Source organism: Protomyctophum parallelum, assembly GCF_964188405.1.
Source record: "Protomyctophum parallelum genome assembly, chromosome: 1".
NCBI lineage: Eukaryota > Metazoa > Chordata > Actinopteri > Myctophiformes > Myctophidae > Protomyctophum > Protomyctophum parallelum.
The window spans coordinates 25,998,207-26,010,501 of NC_139697.1; the positions used below are offsets into that span (position 1 = coordinate 25,998,207).

At 43.3% G+C, this 12,295-nt stretch overlaps 1 protein-coding gene across 1 annotated transcript in view; it reads right to left on the minus strand.

The window, feature by feature from the left end:
• Positions 1-12,295, minus strand: part of trappc9 (trafficking protein particle complex subunit 9) — a 350,071-nt gene that overhangs the window by 281,276 nt on the left and 56,500 nt on the right. Inside the window, exon 13 of the mRNA XM_083770949.1 lies at positions 3,749-3,834. Coding sequence (XP_083627075.1) covers positions 3,749-3,834 — 86 coding nt within the window. The remainder of the gene's footprint in view (positions 1-3,748; positions 3,835-12,295) is intronic.

The window sequence follows — 12,295 nt, forward strand, 5'->3', positions numbered from 1 at the left end:
TTTATGGTTGAGAGAAGTGATTAAGGGACCCTGAAACACAAATCTTCTGGGGGTCCCCGGAAACAAAACAATTTCAGATGGCGATCCGTGGGCCAAATACATCATCATTTAGGAGGTGGAGCCTTCCGATTTAGAGGTTTAAGAATTAAGTTTTGCCTGGAGCCAGATCCACCACCACTAAGTTCAAACTTAGCCTAGTTATAGCTTAAATGGATAATGGATTTAAGTAGGGATGCGCTGATGAGACATTTTGGCCGATATCGATATCCGATAATTAATTGCCGTTATGGCCGATAACCGATATTACCGATGTCGATATATCATATCATTCTGTATTGAAAACTTATAATAATTTTGTCCAGTCTGAAAAATACATGTACTGTAAATCTGCACTGCAGGCTCAGGCAAGTCAGATTTAACTTAAATACCTTTCTATTTATATTGTGAGCTTCTGTTCAAGCTGTTACTTGGGCTTGTTTATCTGTAAAGACAGACCGATTTGATTAACCCGTTCAACCCCTTTTGGTGTTAGCATCATGTTATGCTTTAGCTATTGAAAAATAGCAGACCTACAAGCTCATAGCGCACCACCGAGTGGCGCACTACGAGCTTGTAGGTCTGCTATTTTTGAAAAATCAAAGAACGACTGATATTTTTAGAATCTGATCTCAGGTCAGAATGGGTTAATCAAACCAGTGTGTGTCCAATGGAAACCTCGTATGAATCTGATCTCAGGTCAGAATGGGTTAATCAAACCAATGCAGATTAATCTAAAAACAACTAAAATCGGCCGATACCGATGTGTTTGCCGATTAATCTCCCATCACTAATTCTAAGTCAACTGGCTACAGAAAAATTGCAATAATAAAATTGGCATCCTAAAATGTAGATGTCCTCAGACGTACAGTATAGAAGCAGATGTGGCGGGTTACGTGCGGTGGATAGATGATAGTGAGATGATATCCCCGTCCCAACAACAGGCACTCTGTGTGGGGCACAGATGAGCTCTTGGCAGCCTGTGCATTAACCCATTTTGACCTGGGAACGATTCTGCAAATGTCTTCTAAATCCTGACCGTTTTCTTGAAAAAGCTATGTTTTTCTATGTCAATCCTTCTCAAACACTTTCATGTCACTTTTCACGATTCTTCAAAAAGAGCTAAAGCATTACATGATGCAACACCAAAAGGGGTTCCCGCCCAAAAGGGGTTAAGTGCGGCGGGTCGCGGGTGACGAGTCATCGGTGCCACTGAGGTTGCCAGCTGCCTGCAACAGAGCGACCTGGGGGGGGGGGGGATCATAACCTCCATCTGTACTGTGATCAATCCAACCGCAGGTGGGGAAGGAGTTAATGACATGTCCCATCGAGTGTATATGCTGGATGTGTGCGTTTCATTGGTGTGCTGTGGGTATGTGTGTGTGTTTCTCCTGGACAGCAAAGCAAATTATTTGCGAAAGAAAGAAAGAAAGAAAGAAAGAAAGAAAGAAAGAAAGAAAGAGGACAAGCAACAAAAGTTATTTTGTAAATTAACACCCTTTAGCAAAAGCATCACACAAAATCATCAAAAGTAGCAGATCCACAATCGAGATGATATGGAACATGCTCAAAAACACATTACAGCAGTCAGTCGATCCTGTAGGTTTACACTCTATAACATACAACGAATTAAGCCATTCCTCACCCAGGAGTCAGCCCAGCTCCTAATTCAGACAACAGTCTTGTCAAAACTTAACTATTGTAAGTCCCTCCTTAATGGCCTACCGGCATGCACACTTAAGCCTCTCCAACTGATACAAACTGCCGCAGCTCGCTTGGTCTTCAACCAGCCAAAATTCTCACATGTCTCCCCCCTTCTCCGCTCCACCAAAGGTATGGCTCCCCCATATCTTGCAAGTCTGATCGAACCCTACAAACCCTCCCACGCACTGCGATCAGTAACTACCTGTCAGTGGGGAGTGTTAGCTGGGAGGAGGAGTAGGACTAATGGCTCGTACACACTGCCCGATATTTACTACTACCTGTCAGTGGGGAGTGTTGGCTGATGAATGAATATCAACTTCCTAACACATCCTAATACTGGGGGGTCAAATTATGACATGCAATTCCTGCTGTGAAAATATGACCCCCCCCAGTCAAAAAATAGAATGTGTCTTAATGCTTAATGTTTTATATAAAAAGCACTTTAGTTTGAACTGCCTCATTGCTGAAATGTGCTAAAAACTCGACCTTGCTTTGGGTACCTCTCTTCTTTTATCGCGCTATGCACAAATACAGGAACAGACGCACAAGCGTGCCGACCGTTTGCAGACTATCGCTAGTTGGAACACGTTCACATTTCAGGTCAGTTGCCACCAACAAACGCCAGCCTGTGCAGTGAAAGCATAATACTTATGGTACACGGCACGCTCAGTTCTCACCACCGAATGGCAGCGTGTGCAGTGAAAGCATACATAATACAACTAACGTGCAGCTGAATCACACCCCCAGTCCCCCACACCTGTCATAGTACATTTTGGTCCCCACCCTTCTATTAATGGCCTGCACACAAAACCTGCACAGCCATGTGCTCTCAGGCTACCTAATAATTAAAAGGCAACATCAGCTGTTGGCAGGTGGCACATTTGTGCCTCTGGAATACAGCACCTGATTTCTCCCCCTCCCCCCTCTCGCTCAATCCCTCTTATTTAGTCATATTTATTTGTGTCCATTTCGCTGCTGCACCCAAATCACTGCATTCATGATAAACAAACGCACAAGTCGGCAAAAGGAAGCAATGCAATTTCATTCATACACCATTCACATTTGTGAACATGAAAGAGTGGTTGGTCTCGTTCATTTTTTTTGTTGCCGTGTGTGTGATTGGGTTTTTGTTTACTTGAGTGCTTGAGAGCCAGAGAGTGCGCGTCAGAGAGAGAGAGCGTGCACACAGGCTCCCTGGATACCTGCATGTTCCTGCCTGCCCATCTGTGCGTGCGCATGTGCATGAGTGCGTGCGTGCAGAGGAGGAGCGGGTTGTGATGTAACACAGGAAGGAAGAGGTGTAAAACAGAGAAACACCGGGTGGTTCTATACAGTAGTTGAAAGGTGTACTCGACTCGCCTTAAAAGGTTGTCGTCACTAAGCAGCTATTAAACAATCAGGTTATATTGGTCTCCTTGGTGTCTAATGGATTCTTTGCGACTTGCTTTTTTACACCGAGACCGAGAGAAACGTGAATGGGCTCTCACCTTAATAAAGGAGCTAGCTGGGTCTGGCAAAGTGGCGTGTGGAACAATAAATTGTAATGGTACTACAGGGGGTTTGCTACACAAGTGTGGTTGTGGTTTTTTAAAGTCCGTAGTAAAGGACAGCAGCTTGTTTTCCCCATGTCCTATACGATCATTACTGTATTATAAGTGTCAGAAGAAAAGCTTTTAGGGAGCGTAATTGGGTAATCAAGGATAACGGCAAAGCATTATCACTTGGTCTGTTTGGATCCTGGTGCTGATGGAAGGTTGATATTCTGGAGGTCGACGGTGTCTTCTAATGGTTAATTTATTCTTTGCTCAACTAAAATAGCACAATCTACTGTACAAACTCAGTGGGCTACTGTAGCAGTTTGGCTATTCTCCAGGCAGGCAATGAGGTATAAATAAGGCTTTGATAAGGTTTTATAAAGAAAAGATGTACTGTACAGCCCAAATTCCACGGGATAAACGCTGGATATTCATATAGCTGGATGTAGGATGTTTTCAAACATAATACTGACCATGTTCTCCACACGTAGTTCAAAGGGCATGGGGTTGTAGACCATCAGCTGAACCTCACAAACGTCTCCCTGAACCCACTGGAACTCTGGGAAAGGGAAGAGAGTGATACATCAGGGCATTAGAGGAAAGCGTTACAGTCATTACCACCAGTTTGAACTTAATGAGCTTAGGGGAGTAAACCATGACATTAGACTTTGCTGCAGTAATTCATAAATGGATACATTTAACAGTGGTGTGTGCTTGGGGCTATGTAACTTCAAAGAGACAAAAATATATATATATATATAAAAGAATGTAGATTTTAGCACATTAAGTGGGTGGATCATTTAGAACCAAAACGTTTGTGTTTAGTCAAATGGTGAATTAATTAGCGTATGCCTTAAGCCCGACCACTTTATGTGCCGACGTTGCTGTGGCAAATAAAGCATCAGACGTTAAATTGTGTGCAAATCCCCATTAAGCATCTCCTGTATTTTAACCCGTTTTGACCTGAGATCAGATTAAAAAAATGTCTTCTACATCCTGACAGTTTTCTGAAAAAGCTATGTCTCTATGTCAGTCGTTCTTCAATTTTTCAAAAATAGCAGACCTACAAGCTCGTAGCGCGCCACTTGGTGGCGCTCTATGAGCTTGTAGATCTGCTATTTTTGAGTGGTGCAACCACTGCTACAACCAGCTTACCAATGTCCGTGAACCTGTACCTATGTGGCCATGAGCACGAGTATATGACTTATTAGTACCAGTAGGGGGCGCCAGAAACAGAGAAAACAGAGAGAGGGATAGTGCTGTGCCTGCTGCCTGCTAATGAGAGAGAGAGAGAGAGAGAGAGAGAGAGAGAGAGGGGTGGGGGGGATTGCATCACACAGTTCACACAGGTGCATAACATATCAATTGCTAACATAAAAAAGGGGTTCCCGCCCAAAATGGGTTAACCAGTTCCAACACGATTTGATACAGGCAAGTAAAAGAAAAAAGCTACCGTCAGGATCCATCTCCAAGAGTCAACTCATGCGGGGTTGATGTGATGAGCACGTTAGGTTTTGGAGAGTCTTACTATGTTATCTCAGGCTCCAACTCAAGGGTCTCTAGTGATGTACAGTATGGATATAGCTTCTAAGCCACATATTTCATGTTTCTCTTATACTGGAACATGGGATATTCGCAGGAAAGCCGCCGAGCTTTGGTTTTGGTCTACTGTAAATTAAACTGGGGCCCTAAAGGCAGCAGCAGCCTAAGCCTACTCGGGTCTTTATGAAGCGTTACTTTTCCACGGAAAGTCCCGCAGGCCTGCGTGGGGTAATTTGCACAGCCGTGTTCCATGTCAGGTTCTATGAATCATGGGAATGGTATATTGAAAAGATTTAAGTAGCGAGAATCCATTTGGGTCCTACTCTAGCCATACCCATCTCTTTGAAACGTAACTTCACCTCCTTCAGTCCATTTGGAGAGTCTATTGACAGAAATTGATTTTTATACAGAGATCGCTTGAAATATGCACGTGTTCCAAAGAGATTTACGAAGAGCGAACTGCGACCGGGGTACCGTGGGAAATTAAAAGACAGTTCTAATGAAAGGTATCCATGCGGTAATAACGTCAACGACTGCAAAAGAGCCACTCACACGCAATCAGGTCTGCCTCAGAGGTGTGCAAGGGCCAATTAAAATGTGAAATGTGTCACGGAAATGATAGGGTAAAATGAAATAAAATAAAAAGGTGAAGTGTTGCCATCGTGTTTCCGTGACCCTCTCTCAGTCCAAACTCCTCGGGTGGCCCCACGGTGGCTCCATGAGCCTCCGTCACATTGAAGCCTCCACATTAAAACGCCATCTGGAAATGCTTTGAGTCAAAGTGTCGGCTGCGCGGGGAGCTCAGCGCCGCACCGAGTCCAGCGTTCAGATACTAAAAAGGCAGTGTCATTTCGGAGAACGTCTCACGATGCTTGACACGGGGTTGCGTCTCTCTGGAAGCAGAGAAAGAGCTGCTGCTTACAATGGGACGCTGTTAACACCCCGATCGCCCAGGATGAAGTTCACCGTCCTTTATATTAGTAACAATCCAGCGCCGAAGTTTTATCAAAAAGACGGAGGTTATTGATATCAAATCCACAGGCTGGGAGCGCCTGTTGCGCAACATTCGATGTTGCGCAACAGTGGGACGTCATCAAAAATGTCCCCCCCCCCCCCCCCGTTTTGCAGACGAGACCGAAAATCTTAAAACGTTAATAACTCTTGATCTAAATCATCCCGTCCAATTCTAAGAACAGATCATGTCTTAGACGGCCCACCACGGTCCTGTCGCTAGTCGCGGTAGATTTAATCATACCTCCCGTTGTTGTTGAACGGCTCGATTGTGTTTTGGCTACATTTAGCTGCTACAGCCACATCCGGGATAACATCCGGTCCGTCGGTAAAAGTGCTCGGCTACTATAAATCTATATTTATATAGAACCATTAAATCTATGATGTAATGGATTAAATAACCCCGGGCAATCGGAGTGTTAACTCACTGGTTTCAGTTTAACCAAATGGACCCATAAGGGTCCATTTGGTTCTATTTGCCGCTGTCAAAGGTTCTGAAGGAAGCTGCCGTAGAACTCTGGACCGCAGTAATCTTGTATAGTGAATAATGCATGCTCGCTGTGCCGTGGCTCGGAGCGACGAAGCATAAAACATGCATGTGAAACAGAGCGACCCCAGAGCCGTAATGAAGGCAGTCAAACACGACCAAAGCCCCCTGCTTTTCAACTCATTCAGCATTAAGCTGAAGCTTCCAAATTCCTCTCTCAACTTTATTCATCGATTCATTCACGGGAACTGAGAAATGAGAAAACAGTGAGTTAAGACTCAAGGCTTGAATGAAAACAAGACGGGTGTGTAATAACAGCGTGGCTTCCGTGTGGATTCCTGACTTCATGTGGCCACCAGTCTGTTAGGCGACTCATCTATGACATATCTATGACATCATTAATTCATAATAACAACTCCCTGTGGGCAGATTTTACTTTTTCCCCCCCTTCCTGATCCGACCATAATATTGACTTTCAAATTAAAGTTAAATATTTCCAATTAGCCCTGGACTAACGCACTCTCACAGACCCATTTCTAGATACTGTAGCTCGCCTGCTACAGAGTAGCGCACACTGCAAAAATGTATCATACTTAGCCATTATTAGATACGGAGCTTCAATTGACGTAGATCTCGGCCAATGGTGGTATAAGTGTTAACAGAGACACCAGTAAGCATGCTTAAAAACCCATAAGATACTGTAGCTTGAATGAATTTAAACATTCATGTACACAGTCATTTCACTGTTACCATACTGTATAGCACACCATTACTCGACTGATAAACTAGCCATAATAGCCTAGCCTGGTAAACCCTCCCGGTCGCGTGAATGCACATTTATCACATGTCTTCTGCAGACCGGTCTGGCGCCAAGCGTCGTGTAGGGCGTTTCGCAGAAACGACAAGGTGGAAGAGCATATCAGCGTCTGGCACTCAGGGGCCCTGTGATTGACAGAGGATGATTGGCTCTTCACTTTTGGGTTTCTGCAAAACGCCCATCCCACAGCGCTCGGGGGCCAGACAGGTCTGCAGAAGGCACAGGATAAAGTGTGTTCACGTGACCGGGGATGGTTTGCCTGGCTAAGCAATACCTCATAGTGCATCCATAACAACACACATTCAGAAGATTCATAAACAAGCCGTTTTAGCTTGCAACAAAAAAGCGGAGGAATTATCATCGGGCGAAGGCTCCTGGTAGACTGATAGTTGGAGGCGATATTATAGGAAATGGAAATAAAATGGTAATGTTTCAGCCCCATTAACCACGTAATCAAAAAGGTAGCATACTTTCAGAATTAAATTGGCCAATTAGTTTGCTTTCCTCTCTCGGCAACTGCTTTCAAATGCTCATACGATCCCCACGCTCACCGCTGTGCAGAGTTACAGTTCATGGCACTTAGAGAAGATTGAAAACACAGCTGATGCCAACCACGCCACAACAGTCTTGCAACTATAGAGCCCGACCGATGCCAGATGTATGGGTGAGGTTGCCAATGTGATTTTGGAGATCTGCTATTTTCTCTACTTTGTTTCTGTACTTTGTTAAAGGAACATTTCACAAGCTGAGAAGAAACTGCAGTCGCTCAATGTTAATAGTATTTGTAGTAGATAACAGTAGCACAATTTGGAATTTGGACCCTTTATGGCCAGAAACATTATGTAGTCTGTGTGTTTGACTATTGGTTTGACTTGATTGCTGAACAATGACCATAATGCGTTGGTGCACTGCTTCTCCCTGTGGATACTAAAATATCTAAACACATATTACACATATAAAAATATCAGGATTTTATTTTAGGGTTTACATTTATAAAAAATAAATGTAGGAAATAAAATAAAATGGCATTTGTCGCAACCCATAAACATTGGTCCGTGACAGACATATGGGTCCCGACCCACTGTTTGGGAAACAGTGTCCTAGAGAGACCACTGATTCCTGATGTTCCTTGTAAAGAAGTGCACAATCTTAAAACACGTAACTCAAAGCCAAAACAGAATAAAATAAAATAAAAAAAAACTGAAATAGCCTTTTGATGGATAAGAAATGAAATAAAACTGTTTTTATTTTATGACCGGCCATTTCCGGTAGGACACTCAAAGAGTCTCCTTTGAGTCTCCAATTGGAAACACAGCTGGCCATCAAATCACTGATTCAGCAATGCGTCAAAAACAAAACATCTCCATAAATTCAAGGCTTCATGGGGTGTGTAATTGATAGAAAAACTGCACACCTGAGCTGCATGCACCCTTGTTGTCCAGAAAACAACAACTAATGGCCAATGAACTTGAAACGCAATATAACATTTCGCAATGACTGACAAAATCTGCTCCATTTATACTTTTTGCATCATAACACTGTGACATCTTATAGCCCAAGAAGGACATTAATTATCTCTTCACTCGATATTATTATTAGACCTTAAACTGGTTGTTATCCCTGACTTGAATTTGTCTGGAACACACTTGGAAGTTAATCTGTCGCTTAACAAAAGCATAAATGGCAGTTGTAATACATGTGACAGCCGAGCGTTATTAAAAATGACTAGCAGTGTACAAAGGAACTGTCGGGTGTAGTGTGTCGGAGGAGTGGCATTTGACAGTTACAGTAATTCCACTTGTCTAGGTGAAGAAGTAAGTTATTTGAACACCACCATCGTCGCTGCTCTCCCCTCGCTTTGAAATACTACATAATGCGCTATAAATTATGTAGAGTCTGACCCGCCGGGGCTGAAACACGTTATCCTCTAGGCCGTTTTTTTTTAATCCTTTATTTACCCAGGGTAGTAGCTGAGCACAAGTGCTCATTTTCAGCAATGCCCTGCACATAGAAACACAGACACACACATTAAAACCTGGGAGCTGACCAGTACAACCACAGTCTTATACTGTTGGCCACTTAGCTCCAGGGGGAGCAGTTGGTGGTTCAGTGCCTTGCTCAAGGGCACTTCAGCGGTGTTGGGTGAGTGATGACAATCACTTCCCCACCCAGATTCGCCCAAGGGAGACTTGGAAATCAGTGGTAGAAAGTAACTAAGTACATCTACTTAATTATTTTTCTGCCAGCTGGGCAGCAGCTGCACAATGGAACTATAACATAGTTCCATTGTGCTGCACAGTAATAGGAAAGTGTCTTAACTATATTATAGTTAAGCCACTTTCCTATGTTTCCCTGTATATCTATATGCCACATGTAGCACTGTAACAGAGAAGCCATTAACCATAGCAAATGAATGGATAGTGGCAGACTTGGCTGGTATCTAAAAACAGAGTCTCATAGCAATTATAGGGAAAACAATCTCCCATTACAGAGAATATAACCCTTTTTACATCTCCACGTCAATCTGATTTATAGCATGTCTCCAAGAGGAGCAAAATACACTCATATATTTTGTCTACCACAGAATACAAATCCCTTTGATTTCCCAGTCACCAAAACACGTTGGAAAGGGAGAGATGGGGCTATGTTTTTTTGTTTGTTTTTTACGGGTCTGCAGTTCAGTTGTGGGTAATTGCAAATTGTCTATGAGGGCCAATTTCAGCCCTTCAAAGACTATTATCTTCCATCTATATACATTCAAGGGAATGCATAATATATGCATGCATGCATGGATGCATGCATCCGTGCATGTCCTTCGCATATCTCCAGAACCATTCATCCCGTCGACTTGACACTTGGCAGGCAATGGCATTGCTGAAGACGCAAGGGAGAGCAGTGTGTAGTTCGTCAACGAGGGGCTCCGTTTCCAATACATTATAGCGTGAGTTCGGGAGCGTCGCTCCAGTACTCCAGGCAAGAGGCGCAGCAGACCGAATGCACTATGCACTACGAACAGCCCTGATGCTCCTAATGGGCACTGCACTTAGCAGAGTTTCTGGAATATGGGGAAATAGACATCAAATATGCATATATATGCATACTGTAATGGTACACCACAGACACACACGATGGATTACTGCTCCAGTTTCGGTGTAGTGTCTGTGATTTCTTTTTTTTTTTTTTTTTTTTTTTTACTTTCCCCCAAAATAGAGTATCTCATATCGATAAACTGGATTAATCCATTCTGGGCGGGAACCCCTTTTGGTGTATTAAGCATTATGTAAGTTATGCTTTAGCTATTGAAAAATAGCAGATCTACAAGCTCATAGCGCGGCGAGCTTGTATGTCTGCTATTTTTTTTTTATCGTGAAAATGTGGCGCAAATCATTGAATATATATTCTTTCAGAGCGAACGTTTTTAACTCAAATCTTTGCTACTGGGGTGAACAACATATTCAGATGGGGGTCGGCGGCCAATTAAATATATTTTTGGGGGTTCTTGACATGAAATATTGAGCACCACTGATACAGAAACATGAGGTTTTTCAGAAAACTGTCAGGATTTAGAAGACGTTTTTTTTCTTTTTTTCTCGACGTCAGGCCAAACTGTCGCATATGAGCATCCTACACATACATATAGGCTGTGTTCTTTGGCTTGTTTTCATTGAGCTATACCGTACATAAAAGTGCAGCATGATGCATCATAAATGAAAACAAGACAGAGACTCTGAGAAGCCAGATCTATCACGGGAGTCACACACCTGTGTTTCAAACGGACTACAGATGAGGATGGTGCTGACGCATCATCAGCAACAAGTCTCTGTTGGTGCCAAGAACTAGTTTCTGGAGGAGCAAAGACGAGCAGACAAAAACACACCCACTCACCCATGGCTGCAGCCTGCACCACAGCCAGACCCCATATATCAGGGCCGGGCAGATATATCAGCCAATATTTGACTTTGGCAAACATCATTGTCGGCAATTAAACAGCCGATGCGTCTCGATTTTTGAATCACTTGTCTTTCAACCTTCGGTCCCTATTTTAGGCATGTCATACTGCAGGTATTAATTAAAAGCTTGTATATATCATCTATTTTTGTTTGTTTATTTCTGATACATCAAAAACATTATTTGGGTTGATTTGCATTTATATGTCTTATGTTTTATATTTTGACATAAGAAAAGAGGCCGCACAGCTCGTAGTCACTATGCTAGAAACTTTTTAATAAACCAACGTCTCGGCAAGCAGGTTGCCTTCTTCAGGGTATGAAGACTGGTATGAAACTGCTTGCATAAACGTTGGTTGACTACGAGCTGTGCGGCCTCTTTTCTTACGTCAAAGTTCTATCTCCTGTGGTCAGCACTTCGCCACTATTGGTGTGCGCTTCTTTCCGTTTGTTCTTTATATTAAAATTGGCTGACATCACTATGACTCGTGCATAACCATAAACAAACCCATATATATATATATATATATATATATATATATATATATACAGTGCATACAGTATATTGGCAAGAGCATGTCACTATGACTCAGACATAACCATAACCTGATACACCCAAATATACGCATTTAATGTATGGCGATCCAGTTGTCCAGAGCCACAGATCCGACCGCTATGCCCATATATGCTCATGTGCAAATATGGGATCGACCAACCTTCAAAAACCTGCGCACGAATCGGCAAGGACTCGAGGGAGTGTGGTTCATGCCGTTGAGTGGTTCGGTTAAGCGGTTGTCCAGGACTGTCGACTGCATTTAAGGAATGTATGCTGTTCTGTGTCAGGCCTGCTTTTTTTTTTTTTTTTTTTAAGATATTTTTTTTGCGGCTTACGCCTTTTATTGATTTTTTAAGGGACAGATAGTAGGCTGACAGGAAACGGGAGAGAGATGGGGGGATGACATGCGGTAAAGGCCGTGTCGGGTTCGGGAGTCGAACCCGCGGCACACCGCGACTGGATCACCAGTCCGGTGCCCAGACCGTTACGCTACGGCCTGGGCCTCAGGCCTGCTTATTAACACAACCTCCTTTGCAGTGCTGGATTGGGAGGGCGGAGCTGGCAATCTGCAGAAGGGGAGACACCTGGCCAGTGTCCGCCCCAAACACTATAAAAGACCTGCTGTGCAGCGCTAATGTTCTGGTCTCTCCATTCCTCATC